The sequence below is a fragment of the Vespa crabro genome, chromosome 22 (assembly GCF_910589235.1).
Source record: "Vespa crabro chromosome 22, iyVesCrab1.2, whole genome shotgun sequence".
Classification (NCBI taxonomy): Eukaryota; Metazoa; Arthropoda; class Insecta; order Hymenoptera; family Vespidae; genus Vespa; species Vespa crabro.
In genome coordinates, this window is record NC_060976.1 from 3439318 (window position 1) to 3458338 (window position 19021).

Here is a 19021-nt window from a genome sequence, read left to right on the forward strand (position 1 = left end):
GAAGAACAAAGTATAGAAAGCGCGCGAATTTCAAAATTCCAAAAAGACATTCCTACTCCATCTTACACAACATCGATTCCATTCATTCGTAATGACAATGTCAAGTGAATTTTGAAATAATTTTAAATTTGAAAAAAAATTATTTTTGCATAATAGACAATAAAGTTCCTCGATCGTGTCATTTTCTCGGCTTTCTCGTTTTATTGAATTTTTTATCTTTTTTCAAAATGTCTGAGATTTTTAATGCATCGAGTATATCTTGCTGCTTAACTTGGGTATCGATGTGAATGACGTCGGGCTTTTTTCGATACCTACTAACCGCTGCAGGAGGTGAAAATTCGATTTCCATATCTGACGCGGTCGAGCTAGATGCCACAGATTCGTCGTCTTTGTTCTTTACAATCTTAAATTGCAACGGTTTCATAGGTTGTTCTAGCTTTGGCACGTCCATGGTCTCTTGCTTGATCGGATACATTGTAACATAGTACGTTCCATCTTTTCTATGAATGTGTAAAGTTGGTGGCAGTTCTGTTTCCTCTTCGTTTTCTTTCTTTGCTTGTAACTTTTTCACCGAGGTAAAGCTCATACTCCTATAAGTTTTACCTTTTCTAGTACGGAAAGGTACAGCCCTTGGTTTACCCTTTGATCCAGCTTTTGCCTCTTTAAGCAATTCGCTCAAATACCTTCCTATAGCACCAGGCTTCCAGCCAATCCGTGGTTTCAAGTTATAAAGCGTGCTACTAGTATTCCATAACCAACCCATATTGGCTGGTACTCTCATACGAACATCGATACAATTTTTGTGACCATAATGAACACCAGGATAAACATCCCCGATGGAATATACATAACGCATCACCCGTTTACTGACCTTTATAGGTGTTTTAATAGTACGATCTCCAGAGGGACTTAAAGAGTTGATCTTAAGCTTATGTTTACCCTTTTCACTGGCTTTACTACTGGTTAAAGGTGTTGCCACACCAGTACTTAAAGGCTTTATTTGCGTCACTGATTTCTTATGAGAAAATTCCATATTTTCGATTGATTCTACAGTATCCATGACCTTCTTACGTCTTGATTTACATTTAGGCTCACCGCAAGGACCTAGATCAATTTCCACGGGTACAGATGGCGTGGCATCGATATCCTTCGACTTGTCGATCTTTTCCTCTCTCTTTTCTTCCTTCTTTTTTGGCTTTGCATAAACAACGGTCGAACCGTTATCAGGTAGCGTAGGTACAGCTTCGCGTACGACCCCTGTACGACCTGGCACGGCTATCGTTAATGGCGTTGCTGCGGTATAAGCCGAAGTTGAATGAGGCACGGAAACGTTATTAATGCCTGTATCAAATTTATGTGTTCCAATACGTGAATTGCAAGGAGCTGTGCAATGAGGATTCGGTAATGGTAATGCCTGCGCTCTCTTCTCTGCCTGTGTATCATCGGTCTCGTAATCTTTGCTGATATCTCTGCCAAAAAAGGGACTTTCCGAAGGGTCCATCAAGCCTAAACCTTCGAAACCAGGTACCTTCCCTAAGGAATCTACGAATTCTTGGGCTTCCTTGAATGCGCGCAAGAGACAATCAATACCTGTACATGGTTTCTTATTGCAATCTGGACCGCCTTTTTTCCAAATAGGCGGATCCTGTCCTGCGCAGGTACAGCCAGGCTTTGCCTTTTCTAAACTTTTCAATCTGCCCTTACAACCCGTTTCTTCGCTCTTTTTGTAAAGACTCGGTGCACCGGAACACACGCAACCTGGTAGATCATATTCATGTCCTCCACCTTGCAAACGATTATTTTCTTTCGTGATTTTATCACCGTACCAAGTGAATTCGATATTATTCTCAACGTCGATCGGCGTATCGGTATTATGGTAATAATCGTCTTCGCTACCTCCGCTTTTTAATCGGTCATTATCCTTCTTCATTTTGTTTCCTCGTTTCTGACGGTAAATTTTCGTTTTTACATATTACAATGAACTTTTGAGGATTTCTTAATTTCATGCAACACAAACGCTGACAACCGGAACGACATATTAATGGATGCAGCGTTTGGTTTATCGGTAGACAATTGCAAGTTGACTCGTTGGGATAAGCTTTATAAATCAAGTTACGATACTCACGATTGTTCAACTTCTCAGCTGTCGTTAAATATTTAAAACCTGGATCGTTTATTGGCAACCGTGGCGATGACGAAGCAACACCACCTCCTTGAAATGGATTATTTCCTTTTTTAGATAATTTTTTGCTCATCGGATAATTTAGAGATTAAAACGTAGTAAAAGATATACTTTCGTTTTTAATTGAACAAGAATTTAGGAAGCATATCTAATCCGATGGATTATTTCAGGTTTATTATTATTGCGAAATACGCCATTAATTTTGTGGTCGACAAGACCGACGTCTAATTTTTAAACCTATGTATTATGTCTTTCAGTCATCGGAATCGATTCAAGATATTTTGTTGTCATGGTGATATATTATGTTACTTTGTGGATTACATACACATCAACGTAATTACATAACGACTTTGAAAAGTAAATTTGACTTGTTCGTTATTTATTTGATTTAGATTTCATGTAATGTAAATTCACATACGTCACTATTTGTAATATATCAATCTTTTCTTATGTATGTATGCATGTACACATGTACATATATGTAATATTAAAGTTATACGCGTAAAAAAAAAAAGAAGAAAAAAAAAGAAAAAAAAGAAAAAAAAATCATATTAATAATCAGGATCATCGATTATAATCTTAATGAACGAATCATCGTTATTTCGGAGCCTTCTTATTCTTTTTAGCTTTCTTTTTATTCTTCTGCGTGGTTGATTCCTTGACGTCTGAACTGGCGATAAAACTTTCGTGTATTGATTCTGGCAGAGGATAGTCTTCCTTGAGCAAATCGTGACGTATGTGAGGCGGTATATTTCGTTCGACGCAAAATTCTCGCATGTCGTCCTTTTTCTTGAAAATGAAAAAGCTTGGTCTAAGCTCGTATTTCGTAGTTATGAATCGTCCGAAACAAGTGATCTTCAATTCCATATCCAATATTCCCGATGGATTTTCTCCTGGATCCAATAAGTGAAAACCACCTTTTACGGAGAATGGCTTTGGCATATTTTCGGTATCATTCGTCGACATTGCGATTTGATCGCATAAACAACCAGATAATTTAACAATGGCCTCGGCCAAAGGATAAGTATCACCGACGCAAAATACACCAATACCAACGTTGGCATTACGTAGCTCATCTACGAGATCTTTCGGTTTTCTAATGAATAAACAACTTCTACCCATGGAGAAACGTACGGTCCCATTTTTTTCTACGATAGTAGGTGATTTCTTTAATGATTCAAAATCTTCCCTTGTGATCTCGAATAGAGGGAAATCGAGAAGCTTGACTTTAATTGCGACAGCTCGATCACAAATGTCCTTCACTTTGTTCGGTGTCAATTGTAATTTGTCGATCAATACTTCCACGAGATAAATCTGCTTGTCCTGACCACCGAAACACGACATCCTGAAAATATAACTTAATTTTTGTCTTTTTGTTATTTTTTTTTTCTTTTCCTTTTTTTCTTTTTTTTTTTCTTTTTTTTTCTTTTTTCTTTTTTTTAATTTAATTTAATCTTTCTCTTTTTTTACATCAGTCCCAAATAATTTTGTCTAAAGTGGTAAATGAGAGCGCGGAAAATTTAAAAAAAAAAAAAAAAAAAAAAAAAAGAAAAAAAGGATTATGTCTCGAAAGGTTAGGTGATTGTGACGTTAACAAAAGAATTATGATTACATTGAGCAAGCAAATACGCAGTGTATTTATGTTCAGATATAGATACGTTACCTGTAGGAAAAATTAGTTATGTTAATAATAATAATGAAACGATTTATCATATTTTCTTATCTATGCACACATATATATATATATACACATAAAAATTATGCATATAGTATCTCTCGAACTTCTTTTTTGGTATCTGCAATTTCGTCGTAGATTATTACGTAGATTTTACATTTACTCTATACTTAAACCTATGGCGCGAAAGACGATGCAAAACACCGTTACCGGGACCCGTAAGAGAGGCGTTTCATTTCGTCATATTTTCTTTTTTAGAAATTAATCATTACGTCCGAAGATTAATTCTTTATCAATTTACCGTTATATTAACATGAACATTTATATCAATTGAAAACTCGTCTAATTGAAAGTTACATATAATTAATACCAAATATTTCAATCGTATATAAATGAGATAGATTTTCAATTAAATTAATTATATTAATAATAGCAAAAGTTAATTAATATTATAATTTTATTTCAGGATAAATCGGAAAGAAGAAAAAAAAATTATAGGACCAATCGAGCCAACGATTATTTCTGACGTACATACGTTGACCAATCACAAAGGCGTATAATAATGACGAAGTTATTTCCTATTGGCCGACAATCGATATCTTATAAATACATATCGTATAAAAAACGTTATAAGCTAATAATTACTTCCGGCTTTCGTTGACCAATCACGTGGGCGTATAATAAAGACGAAGTTATTTCCTATTGGTTAACGAACGACATTGTATAAATACGTTATTAATATAAAAAGTGTTCGTTGGCGTATGCAAATAGATCGGTCGTCGAGTAATGAATATACAATTAATCGGCATTAATAAATATTCTTACGAATGAGTGAACAAGGTCAATGTCGCAAAGCAAAAAACAAGAAAGTAAGTATTCTTCTATATTATTTACATATGTATTATATATTCCAAAGTAAGAAGAATATTGAATCGATTTCGTTGTATGGAACGATGAGAAAGGAGAGGGAGAATGTACGGAGCTTGTATGTAATTACTATTCGTGTCTCTTCATATACATATTTTTAATCGAGTGTTAGAGAATAAGCGTGAAGATCATTCATATATTAAAACTCGTTTATTCATAGTAAAAGATATTCTAATGTATCTACTAATTATAAATTAATAATCGGCCTACGTGATATCAGAATACATTGAATTAATATTAATACGTTAAATCGTACGTCGTACATAAGCGAAAAGATATCTAAACGTATTTGATCATTCACTTAACGCCGTTATAAATAATTCATCCAAATGAATCGTCATAATAATCCAATAATTTAGAGGATAGAATTGATCGAAAGTTTCGTTTTGGAATTGTAATACGTTATGTAATTGTACGTATTTTAGATTAATTCACTTTCATATAGTTCGACCTGGAAGGAAATAACGATTACGATGTGAGAAAGGGATAAAAGGAGAAAAAGAAAAAAAGAAAGAGAGGAAGAAGATCCGGGTCCAAAAAACTCACTCTCCGGCACTGTGACTTAACGTTCGAAGGGTTAAATATGCCAAGAAAAGTCACCTTGAAAACGGACCGTGCCTCCTCGTAGTCGTAGTCGTCGTCGTCGTCGTCGTTGGGTCCTGAGAGAGAGCACCTTTTGTCGGGACCATGCTGGGGTCCCGAACACCAAGAGCCGAAGTATGCGCTAATTGGTACGGGGTGCAGCGCACGCACACACGTTCCTTATATCGGATACGGTGAAAAGAAGGTAAGTAAGAGAAACGAGGAACACATGAGAATGAGAGAAAGAGAGAATGAGAGAGAGGAAGGGTATCGCGAACACCGTTGTGGGTGCTCTCGTCGTGGGGGCCATCGGTGGAAGCTACTCGAAGGATGAGACGAAGTTAAATTCCTTGCTGGGCGACACAACGGCTCGTTAAAATGCTTCTGAGAGTTTTGGAAGCGGGACGTCCTGCGTAATTGGCGATTAACGATTAAAACGAACGTATTCTTCCACAATCGTTTTCTCTCTCTCTCTCTCTCTCTCTCTCTCTCTCTTTTTTTTAATTTTTTTTCTTTCTCTCTAGTTTCTTTATTCTAATGATGGATATTAGACCGAAACAAGAGTTGTTAAGAAAAATATGTTAAGAGGTTAGAACGTTGCCTACATTGTGTGTGTGTATGTTTGTGTATTTATTTATAATAATTAATTTACTTTGATAAAACTCTGGATATTATTGTGCTTAACATTTTTTAAGAAACTGTTTTAATTGAAGTTTCGTTTATCATACATCTGCATCTTATTACTGAGAGAACATTTTACTTACATAATTAAGAATCATCAGTGATCTTACTATACATATATATATATATATATATACATATACAAACATATACATATATAGATATGATTTATAACGTCGACGATTGTTTCTCTCATTCGTCCTTATACAATTTTATTTTTGTTTCATTTTTTTTTCTCTCTCTCTCTCTCCCTCTTTTTATCTTTTTTTTTTTTAAGGATCGATGAAGGCTCTCACTGTGTTTTAATCGTGAGAACGGAAGCTAAGAAGATTTCTTTTTTGTATTGATGTTGCAAGTTGTTACTCACGAGAGTAGTTGATTAATCCTAAAACATTCAGGATCGTACATACTACTGTTCGTACGAACAAAAAAGCTATAGGGATTAATCGAACAACTTTTTTGTTGTTGTTACGAAACGTCTCGTTTGTTTAATACGATTTATTACTATCGGAAATTTTATTAATCTTCGATTCTCACAATATTTTATTATTATTATTATTATTATTATTATTATTATTATTATTATTATTATCATCTTAGGTTTTACGTAAGGCATCATCAAGTTCACCATACGTTATGATAACTGTCAGTAGAAAAAGATATTGAAAAAAGGAGAAATTCGGTGAGATATCTCTCTCTCTCTCTCTCTCACCTGTTTCACAGTAGGTCATGGCAATTTTTCATCTTATCGTATAGTTAATGCTTTTGCATGTTCGTCAACGATTCTCCTTGCTAGACTAGACGACCGTTACTTCGATATAACGAAAACAGTTACCTTTATCTAAAGACTTCGAAGTCGTATCGAAAGCATCCACCGAATCTAGTATGAAGTTATATACTATATACATAGATGCACGAACACGTGGAAGAAACGACGGTGCTTCTCTATTTACGTGAATGATCATTTCTCGACGTATGTACATATGTACGACCTAAATCCAATCTGTACATGTACGTAGATTCCTGAACGTGTCAAGCCCATATCCTTTCGTGTATATATATATATATATATATATATATATATATATATATATATATATATGTAAGTATGTATGCCAGTTCTAAGACGTCGGAGAAGTCTTACGGATCGTGCATGTGACCAGAAACGTCCCATGACATTATTTTACTAGATCAGTTATCCGCCATTGTGTATTAAACTTCAAATCGTATTTATTACAATTTCGATAATAGTAATAAATTATTACTTAAATTTATTTATTACAATTTGAATAATTTCAATGAATTCTTCTTTTAAAATAATTATTACATTAATAATGCTAACTAGATATATCGTTTTCTTCTACGTCATACGGATCTTCTTTCCCACGGTTAAACAAAGTTCAATAATGTAGATAAGGATTTTGTTTTCTAGGGATTCGTTCGAAGTAGTAACATCGGCAAATGCTCGAAGTGGAATCCTCGAGAGAAGAAAAAAGTATAGAGGATGATGGGGATCGGTATTAGCCCCGTAACGCAAACGAAAGAAAGGTGCACTCGTCTTGGGATTTTCGATGATCTAGATCTGGGTAGCACCAGGAAGCCAGGACCGAAGGCAAAATTACCGGTGCCCATGAAGGAAGGAGGCCTCGTTCGCTTGCCTCGAGAGGTCAGAGGGCGATAGCGGTACCTTCTTCTTCACCGAGGAAGGCCTCATCCTCCTTCGTCCTACCACCTATCAAGCTGATATGTATTGCACGCTCCAGTACAAACGTTCCTTGCCGATGCGCGCGCACAGGAACACACACACATACATACGTATATACATATACACGATTGAACCACAGGTAAAGTAGAGCCTACGAGAATAGAACATGGCTCGTATCGAAAGGTTCGAGTGTTCGTGCGAGGAATACCTAAGGATGGCCGGCGGCGATTACGCGCGGCCAACTGAGTTCTATGACAGTAGAAACGAAAGAGGTATATGCGGAGGATGGGAGAGAAAGGAGGACGAAGAATAAGAGGGATAGAGAGAGAGAGAGAGAGAGAGAGAGAGAAAGAGTAAAGGAAGGATATTAGAAGGTGCTCTCCCGCAGCGCTAGACGAAATTTGTCAAGTAACCGGTGGATCCTAATTTGTTCTCGTGCATGTCTAGAACATGATGGAAGCCATAGGTGGCTTGGTTGATTGTTTCGCTAGACGATGAGTTTATGTCTATCTCTTTAACGTTCCTGTTCTTAATGACGTTATAGCTAGACGATTGGTAAACATACACGGTAAGAAATCTTTCCTTTTTTTTTTCTATTAAGATTTTTGTATTTAACGCTGACTACTGTTATCAATATGTATACTTATAGCGGACATTAGTTATTGCGAAGAAAGGTCACGAAGAAAGAAAAGCTTTCTTGTAATGGCTTTGTTGATTTTAAAGGCAGTTGCTTTCAATGAGTCACGAGTTACGATAAAGATGATTCATGATTAATAAATTCAGTCTAAATATAAATTTGACTATAGATATAATATTGTAAAAAGTAATAATAATTACATTATATAAATAGATTTTTAATTTGGTTACAGTGGTCCAACGTGCGTTGTAAGATATTCACGAATGACGTCAGGGATATCGGCGGAATAAATGACGATGGACAGTTTTAAAAAGTCGAAGAAATCGCGTGGGTACCAAAAACTATCATCATATTCACGAACGAAGCTTCTTACTTATTAAACATCAAGAAAGAGAGAGAGAGAGAGAGAAAGAGACTACAACGATGACGGGTGTGTAGGTAGGTGTACTAATTACAAAGCGACGAAGATGGCTCTGGCAAATAGTATTTGTATTCACCTCCGGTACGGTTAATTGTAGCCGAAGCGGTGTACTTTGATCCGCAGAGGCCATGCATCGGACCACGGATGCATCGTGATTGCGTGGAGAGATAGTATTTTCCTGGGATATACGGTTATCAAAGAGTAGAGAGTATGATTTCTCTTTGCCTCGAGACAGAAACCGTAACTACATATGGGCTTAATACACGGCAGATGGCTGAGACAAAGTAAATTGTCCCGGCACGTTATTAGTGCAAGATTGATGCGCGTATCGAGTCTTCCTTAATAGAATTAACCGTGGTGCATATGTTCCGTTAAGGAATTCTGTGGTTCCACATTGTCATTTGATATAATCTGAGAAAGAACAATGACCATATTACGTTGCCAGTTTTATCATATTTTTACATATCTATATGAAAGTGCTATTGATTATATATAAACAAATGTACGCATCTTTGTATATTACGTGTTTCTTAAAAGTGTGAACCGACAAAAGAGAATAATAGTTTCAGGTGCTTATTTCGATGTGTCAGAACTTAAGAGAATTAATGACTCGTCGTTGTTCATCTTTGACGACAGTTCAGCTTGCAGTTAAACATGGCCAGGTAATTGCGTTAGAGTTGACATTTATTTTACGATGGTTTTTAACGATGGTTAACCTGAACGTAACAATCGCTTTCGTTGGAATCGTCAAAGGATATTTCTTGTAAAATAAACGACGACTGTGCGTTTCAAGGTCTCTATCCTTTTTCAACCGGAGAGACCAATGAGTATTGATAATTTTTCATGGCATAAATTAAACCTTTAGTTCAATGTTTTCTATCGTGTAAGAATATCTCGTTGAAACCTTTTAAAATGTTAAAAAAATTTTTTTTTTTAATTTAATTCTCGCGTTAAAGAAGACGAAGGATAATCGTCGTCACGAGATCATTGCCGCTGTACATTTTGCAGAAGCAGTAAAGTGCCGTAGGTAGACGTGAGAATATTTTAGCAAGCAAAGGCACTCGCTAAATCCTCGAACGTTTTAAGAAGTCGCTTGGTAAATTTCGTCGTTTATTTCAATTGCTTCGGAGAACTTCCTTCACAGAGCGACGTTTTTCATTTTGTTTCGCGTAACGCCTGCTTACTTTTGCTTACTTCGAAAATAACTATCGAGAAAGAGGGAGAGAGAGGGAGAGAGAGAGGGAGAGAGAGAGAGAGAGAAAGAGAAAGAATGAGAAGGATCAGTGTCGGGAACAGCGATCGTTATTTAACAGCGGCGACGACAGAAGTGTTGAGCGAGTTGCGAGGATTTCCGACGCTAAATCGAAAAGGAGTCATTAAGAAGAGATCAGCTCTGGTAATGCGGGATATATGAGCTTTCGAGGAATGATCGTACGCATAATTTTTCTCGCATTAATGCGATATTGGTATGATGACTATGCTCTTTGGCAGCTAATCCAAGATAGGATTACACATAACAAAGGATTTTAAAGATCATGGACTAGTCATAGTTATCCTGATGCACTTGGAAAGTGATCTGGGAAGTTTCAGAGTTAGAATACAGGAAGAAATAAAAAGGGAATGAAATTATTCTGCTACCTGAGCTCGATGCGCAATGGTGATAAGAGAAAGAGAGAGAGAGAGAGAGAGAGAGAGAGAGAGAGAGAGAGAGAAAAGAAAACTTATATGCAACAAGTTTAAACAGAGTGAATAGAGAAAAACATTTAATGAATAAAAATTTTTAATAAAATGATGAATTTAGTAGAAGAGGAAGAGAGAGAGAGAGAGAAAGAGAGAGAAAGAGAGAGATAGAAAGAAACTGAGGAGAGACCACTGTACGAAATCACCGGGAAAGATTTAAACGGGCAACAAGTATATTTAGAATGCAGAAACCGGCTCCATGGTGGAGAAAGAGAGAGAGAAAGAGAGAGAGATATCGAGAGAAGACGCGTTTTGCGCGAAGGCTCGAGGATCGCACATAACTTTCCCCTTGCCCGATCGTCCGATCTTTGTGGGCGCTTGCTCTCTCTTTCTCTCTTTCTCTCTCTTTTTCTTTCTCTCTCGTGTAGGATTCTAGAATCGCTGAGACTTGTGTATTATATCTCTTATATACGTACATACATACATATCTATATATATATATATAATGTGTATATATATATATATATATACACACACGCTTTTATATTCACATAGGTTTAACACGAAGATACGGTGGTACGCGTTCGAACGCTCCCTCGCGTACTCGACTATTAAATCGCGTAAGCTATCGGGGGAAAGGTCGTTAGCAGAAACCATAAGAGCCACACGGTGCGAGACAACCTGGATGAATCTTCGAGAACCGGGTTAGATGCGACTCGTGCGCTCGCGCGCGCACGCGCATCGACTTCTTTCTTGCTTTTATCGTGGTAACAGAATAAGAAAGGAGAAAGAAGAGGAGGAGGAGGAGGAGGAGGAGGAAGAGGAGGAAGAAGAAGAAGAAGAAGAAGAAGAAGAACAAGGTAGTTTGCTTGAGAGAAAACGGCTGAGAGCACCCACTTCTACAGAGTTCTAAAACACTTTAGAGAAGACTGAAAGCAGTCGTAAGGGATACGACGGACTATCTTCGAGAAGCAACGCGCTTCGAACCTCGCGAATACCTACCTCTCGGACAACGCAGAAATCTTCTCTCCATTAGAGAAACTATAATGTTGGAACACGCTCGAACGTGTCCTAAGTTACTTTCGGTTGAAAGTTCTCGGACGCTTAGTTACTCTTCGATACTCGATGTTTAAAATGTCTGTTAACTGATATCGTAAATATACTATAGTACGTTTTATCTATGTATGTACGTATTATATATCTATATCGTAATAATTTAATGTTAAACGACCGATCCCTATCGCATTTGAGTTTTCAAATCATTCGTGAAAGATATGAAAATGATATTTAAATTTCTTCACGTACTCGATCCTTCGGTAGTCGGTTGTTAATTCACTTTTAATCGTCTCGCGCATATATCTATAATATATACCTTTATAGAGATCAGATGTGCCTACCGTTATATAACTCGTATTTATGCACTATAAATAATAATAATCAACAAGCTTCTCGTTCGCTTCTCGCTATACTCATTAGCTTATCGACTTACGTAAATAATTAGATGTATTTAAATTATGAAAATGGGTGCGTTACGGTCACGCGTGCATTATGATCATATTTGCATATGATCTTCGTACTTCCTATAATATATCAGTCATGTTGTTCTAATTTACAAAAAAAAAAAAAAAAAAAAAAAAAAAAGAAAAAAAAGAAAAAAATATTCTTTTTATAAATTTCTAATTAATTCTAACTGAAAAAATGGCCTTTTCAGTTTCACAATAACGAAAGTCATCGTGCTTTTTATTGATTATACTTGCTAATTACATATTTAAAAATGTATGAAACGATTAGACTGAATTATTTTCAAGATATTTAGGTATCTTAATTTAAAAAAATTCGTCCTTTGTATATATATGTATACGGACACATACACACACACACACACACACACGCGTTTATCTTTGTTATGTATACATTTATCTTTGTTCATTGATCTTGTTTTAAGTTGGGAACAGAGTCTTTCTTTGATAATGTAAGTTCTATGGAAAGAGCAGGAGGATTCCGTCAGTAGCGAAGTATAGTGCCGTGTCACGATTACGTTTGCCATGGCGTAGAGAGCGTCCACGGTTGGACCTTAGGGTGGGGTCAAGCTTAGGTTGCGCAACTCTTGGCTATATTGCGCGTCGGTGCTGCCTTCCACACGATTGCCACTTTAAGTGCGCCATAATGGCAGTGGGCCCGCCAAGAAGAAGGCGATCTTAAGAAACGACTCACGATGCCTCCTCACTGAGGCCCTCGTCCGTTCGTTCGTTCGTTCGTTCGTTTCTTCCATCCGTCCGTCTCGGTTTTACTCGCTACGCTCTCGCTCGCTCGTTCGGCTCGACTTCGGGTCTACGTCGTAGGCCCCCGCGGATGCGGATCGCCGTTGGGCCTTTCACTGGGGCCCTGCGGGCTTACGGGTCGCGACCTCGCCGCGGTCCACTCCCTCTTTTCTCTTTCCCTTTGCCTCTCCTCTCCCTTCTTCTTCTTTTTCTTCAAACATTTTTACCTCCCTTCTCTTCTACTTCTTCTTCTTCTTCTTCTTCTTCTTCTTACTTTTGTGTTTCACCTAACCCGGTTCTTCTTTGCTCGCTCCATCTTTACTACCACTATTCCTACTCTTCTTCTTTTTCTCACTTTCACATCTAGAGATTCTCGTTACGCTTAAGCAATCTAGATATCGGAAACTTGTACTTCAAACTGTAGAATTTGTTAAATCTCCTACGAGCTTAGTTTCTGGGAGTATTTTTTCAAATCATTAATTAATTCGAATAACTAATTAAATATCTTACTTGTAGTTTGCTCTTTCACGGACGAGTGATGATACAAGGGGGGGGAGGGGGAAAGAGGAAAATAAACTTTTATTGTATAGAACAGCGCCGATATTGACCGGAGAGATGTTGTTCCTTTTTGCTTTCTCTTTTTTTTTTTCTTTTTTGGTGCACGAAAACGACTACGATCCATTCGTTCGAAGGTACTGTTCTTGGTAAAGTCGAGGGGCCCTGGACATTGAAGGATACGGCTCTGATCGAACGATAATTGGATAGATTACGCGGAACCTCCTCCAACCCCGATAGCATCGTCTTTTGTGCGCCCCGTTTTATGTGTTACACAACCGACGGTCCACTAACACCGTATTCGATTACGATACCTTCACGGATAAAATGAGTATTATCGATGTGCCCGTAGAATGTCTGATTTTCTCTATATTTAATCCGTTAATGAAAGGAGCGTGAAGGAAACGTGAGACAGTAATCGAAGTACTTATTGAATCTGTAACATACATTCACACGGTCATCATAAAAAGTTCTCTTCAGAAACAGCTTTCTCGCGAATCACTTTCTTGCTAATTTCTTCTTTTAAATTAATAGATATTGTAACATTAATGCAGGCGCAAGTAACTTTTTTTTTTTTCTACGATAACGAATTAAATATATATATGTACTTTCTAATAATTGCTTGCTATTAGACTTATAATCAAATTGATATTAATGCTGTATATAATAATATTTATCGTGGGCCACATCATATTTCAGGAAGAAAATTTTATTCACCGAAAGAAGAACGATGTTAAAGATCATTGAAATTAATAAATTTGGATTTGTTTTTAACTGTCGATGATCGATTTATTGATTGGATCTCGCATTGTGAAGCGATACGGGTAACAAACATTTCTTCTAATTACACGTTATACGAAGGTAGTAACGAATGGGTATCAAGCGGTATAATAAGAATGATGGTGATAATTACAAGGTACATATACGATGTTCGATGGGCCATGCGTATTTAATAACCGATCAATCGATCGAAGAGGAGATCTCTTTCACTACCGGTAGTATAGGGCGCCGCCTTGCGTTACAATAAACGCCTCGTAAAAAATAAAGAAGAGTGATTGATTCACGATAGCGTTTCGACGCGTGGCAATCAAGGAGTCGTACACTATCGATGAAGAAGGCGTACTCGATGCGTTGCCTTTCATACGAACTTGCTTTTCTTTCTCTAAGAGACGTTATACGTCTTGATTTAAAGCGAAAAAAAAATTTTTATTTTTGTACATTATAAATAGGTATATATGTATATATATATGTGTGTGTGCGTGTGTGTACGTGTATGTATAAAACTATATATATAAAAAGATAGATATATATGTATATATCAAAATCGATCTCGAACATATAAAACTCGGTTGATGGGTTAAAAGCATCGACAGCGTTCAGGTTTCATTCACGGTGGCCCCCATAGTAGTAGCTGTGGGAAAATGATCCGTCGACAAAAGAATCCTGACGACACTATAAAAAGCGTTAAATTCATGATTAGACGCGGATTCGCGCATGCCCTTGCTCGTGCCTTGTGCCTCTTAGTTCCTCCTATCTTTCTCTCTCCGTTTCACTTTTCTTCTCTACCTCTCATAGTCTTTTCTTCTAAGACATTACGATTTCTCGCCATACAACCAACAGGACGTTCTCGCCTTCGTCTCTCTTTTCCTATCTCTCTCTCTCTCTCTCTCTCTCTCTCTCTCTCTCTCTCTCTCTCTCTCTCTCTCTCTCTCTCTCTCTCTCTCTCTCTCTCTCTCTCTTTCTCTCCCTTTTTCTTGAGCGACCTCACAACATCAATGCGACCAACTGAAATTCCAAGTGGACGATTCCGGTCTCACGGCACGAGCTGGACTTCCGTTAACGCTATATCAAAGAAAGATAAAAAGAAAAAAGAAAGAAAAAGAAAAAGAAAATAAAAAGGAAAGAAACACGACACGATCTAGAAACGATTTCCTACTTCGACGTATATACACCGTGTCGTAAGTCAAAGCGTGACGATTTTCTGAGCCATTGCTTTGACGTTCGCCGAGAGAATTTATATAGGGAAGGGTAATTCGTCGGACATGCTTTGAAATTAATCCGGCGATGATCATTCCGTGAAAACGAATATCGCGATTGGAATGAGAGTGAGGGGCCATCATTCTTAAATCAAATAATATATTATTAAGAAGGACTGAAACTAATTTATCATCGTTAATTTCCAGGTGGTCAGTTTCTATATGGTTTCTTTAACTCGAGGAAGACGTCGTACTGATCTGTTCAACGATTCCCGAGATACAAGCTAGAATCTTCTTAGATGGAAAAGAATGTCAACCGGCATGCAAATCGCGTAAGACCGTAACAAGGATACATAACGCTACAGGCGTATAGAATCCTTTTTCGTATTCGTACTCGTTGCTCGTTACGAGATAGAAGAAGAGGCGCCAAGAAGTACTGTCGTAGAAAGAACGATTATGACACCTACGACGACGACGACGACGACGACGACGACGATGGCGATGGCGATGGCGGCTATGTGACTCCCTGCTTTTCGTCTTAGAAATTTATTGCTCCGAGTTGTTGCGATGCGCGCAAGTAGCACCTACAGGAGAGCAGGTAAGAAATAAGAAAGAGAGAGGAAGATAAAGCGACATGGTAGAAAAAGGTAAAAAAAGTATGAGAGAGAGATATATATATATATATAAAGAATGAGCGAGCACGTAGCGTGACCTAACGCGTGACAAATTCGTCGTGTCACGCCGACTCACGTGCTTTGAGAATACTGGACCACCTTGTAATGATATGTAAGCTGTTGTTATTCGATCGGTACAACAATGAAATATCTTTTTAGCTTGATTCAATGTCGATACCAGTCTATATTATTATTCCACGATAGTACCAATCGACTTGCACAGTATACGAGGGAACAGTTCTAAGGATAAATCTTATTGTCAGTCCGTACCTTGGTACTACCATCTCGTGTTCTTCTCGCCCGTATTGAAAAGACTTTCGCACGATCGGAATCTACGCTTGGCAACTTGGCGCAATATCGGAACCAGTTCTACCGTCTAAGCGAGTACTTAAGTGCGAATATAATCCATTTAGATAGAAGCGTCTCTCTCTCTCTCTCTCGCTCTCTTTCTCTCTGTCTTTTTTTTTTTCTTTTCATTCATCGTTTTTTTGTTTTCTTTTTTAATTTTTATTTGTTCTTTTTACGAGTCTGCACGAAGCTCTACGTATGTATATTATCGGTCTCTTTGCCGCGTGATCCTACGAACAGAGCGAGGTGGCGTTAAAGGTATTCATGTTTCATCGACTCACGTATGAAATCAAGCGAAGCTGCGGGTCTCGTGAGTAGCGATGGATGGTGTGGCGAACAAGCCTGGGGTTGAGACTACCCAGGGACGTACAAGATCGATACATCATGGTGACCCAGCGGGTGGAGGCCAGATAGGATCTCGGTAACCTCGAATAGACTCGCACGCATTTCGTCCGAATCAGCCTTCTCTCTTTCTCTTGCGTCATTATATTCTTATTGATCTATTTTCCTCTTATTCTTTTTTCTTTTTTCCTTTTCTCTTTTTCTTCTTCTCCTTTTTTTTTTTTGTCGATTGTTAGACAATATCTACAGATGGTGTATCATCGACGTAATGCCCAAGAGAATTTCGTCTATTTACTTACGTAAGGCAAAAGTAGATTATTAATTGTACGATTATTTTTAACTTTTTTTCTTTCTTTTTCGTTGTTTTTATTTTTTTTTTTTTTTTTTTTTTATTTTTTACCTTTTTTCATCAATTCCAGGAGATAGTAATAGGAAATTATTTTCGTATGAAAGATTACAGCGTATTGAACGTTTGAAAAGATGAGAAAAGTGATATTTATTATTTTCTATTTTATTCGTGAAAAGATATAAAATTTTAAGATTTTTAGTTCTTCATTCGTGGATCAGCACATCTATTACGTTTTAAATGCAGTCTCGTTACACCAACCGTGTTAATTTCTTCGTGGAAATTGTGTGGGTACTTAACATCCTCTGGGACACGTCGCACCATTGTACGAGAATGCGATTCTTAGTAAGCGTTTCGAAATTCTCAGTGATTGTCGTCGTTCATGTGTGTTCGCCGTAGCCATAACCAACGCCTTTACCTTTACGGTTACTTACCTTCGAAGATCTTTGCGAAAATTACACGCGTTGTCGTGGTTACTCATATTTCAGATGATCGACGTCGATACTTTGTTATTTTACTAACCGTTTTCTAAGTAATTTTCATTTATCTTTTTTATTTATTTGCCTTTATGTCATAATTATCATACACATTATGAATAGAAAAGTTGGCAACATTTCTGATCTATGATCTATATTTTGCAATTATTTGCAAGGTCCTTATCTTTCTTTCTCTCTCTCTCTCTCTCTCTCTCTCTCTCTCTCTCTCTCTCTCTCTCTCTCTCTTTTTCTTTCATAACGTAATTTTAAATCTTGCTTTTTATACAGTATTCTTATCTCGTGAGAAATCTGTTGTATCGAGCCCTTAAAAAAGAAAAAAAAGCACAAAAAAAACAAAAAAAAAAAAAGAAAAAAAAGAAGAAAAAAGAAAAAAGAAATTACAGACCTAAATCAATTTCTTCGTCCGTTCGCGACCAGTTCTCTCTTTCTGTCTTTCTTGGTAGAAAAGTTGCAACAACCATTGGAACGTTCTCTGTCTCGAACGGACAATTACGGATATCGATCGGCGGGGTCACGCCTACGATCGCCCTCGTTACAAAATCATCGATCGGAAAGATTAACAAAGAGTTCGGACGAACAGCAACGTCTCTCTTTCTATCTTTCGATCTTCCTTTCGGTTCGTGTAGAATCGCTTTCTTCGTTAGAAACGATCGATGTTGGTTAGGAACCGATAGTACATCGATAGGAAAAGAGAAATTCATGGAATGGGTTACGAATTAGTATTAGATGTTTAGATTTATGATGGACGATAATTAATATTTTATATTTTCACATTATATCGATATTATATTTTTAATATTCATTTAATACGTAATATTTATTCTTTCAAATTTTTATCATTCGTTTCGGTTGAAAATTTATTGTTAGGACAGACCATTTGTAAAATACGTATTGTATCGTGGAGACTGATACAGTTTCTCTTTTAAAATACTCTTTTCTGGTTTCAGTTCGTCCTCATTACGGAGGAAGCCTCTCGCATTCTCTGTTCAACGACACTGTTCGCCCTTTAACCTTTCCTACGACGCGATTGGTCTTGAACAATGCGAAGGGTAGACGTGGCTCATTACACGACACTATCGCGTTTTATTCCACTCCCCGTTAATGAGCGGACGTTCCTGCGTTTCCCGGCTCGATTAATTAGCCTATCTTTCGACGAACTGGACGGACTCTCCTCCGACGTCTTAGGGTAGAGAAACCCGAAACTGGAAAATGAATAAAAGGTCGAAGAAACGGAAGGCCGGGTCCCTACCCCTAGACCCTCCCTCCCGCCCTACACACACACACACACACACACACACACCCATCCCTTCTTCACCATTCGAAAAAGAAACAGAGATGGTAAAAGGAAAAGAAGAGAGAGAGATGGAGATGATGAAAAAGAGTAAGAAAAAGGTTCTTTTTTCTTTTTCCTTCTTTTTTGGTCCCCCAGACCACTCGTTGTCGTGCCTTGGTTGTACGCATAATCGGCACCGAATTCGAGAGAATGCGAGACACGTGTATTAATTTCACGGAACGGCTCGTAAAACTCGTGC

The 19021-nt window shown here is 37.5% G+C and overlaps 1 protein-coding gene across 1 annotated transcript; it reads right to left on the reverse strand.

Annotated features, from left to right (window-relative positions):
* Nucleotides 1-177: 177 nt before the first annotated feature.
* Nucleotides 178-5566, reverse strand: LOC124431845. The gene is given in 4 exon segments (XM_046980187.1): nucleotides 178-1912; nucleotides 1914-2270; nucleotides 2792-3527; nucleotides 5385-5566. Coding segments are annotated over 4 exon segments (2916 nt in total). The 5' UTR covers nucleotides 5474-5566; the 3' UTR covers nucleotide 178.
* Between the last annotated feature and the right edge of the window lie 13455 nt (nucleotides 5567-19021).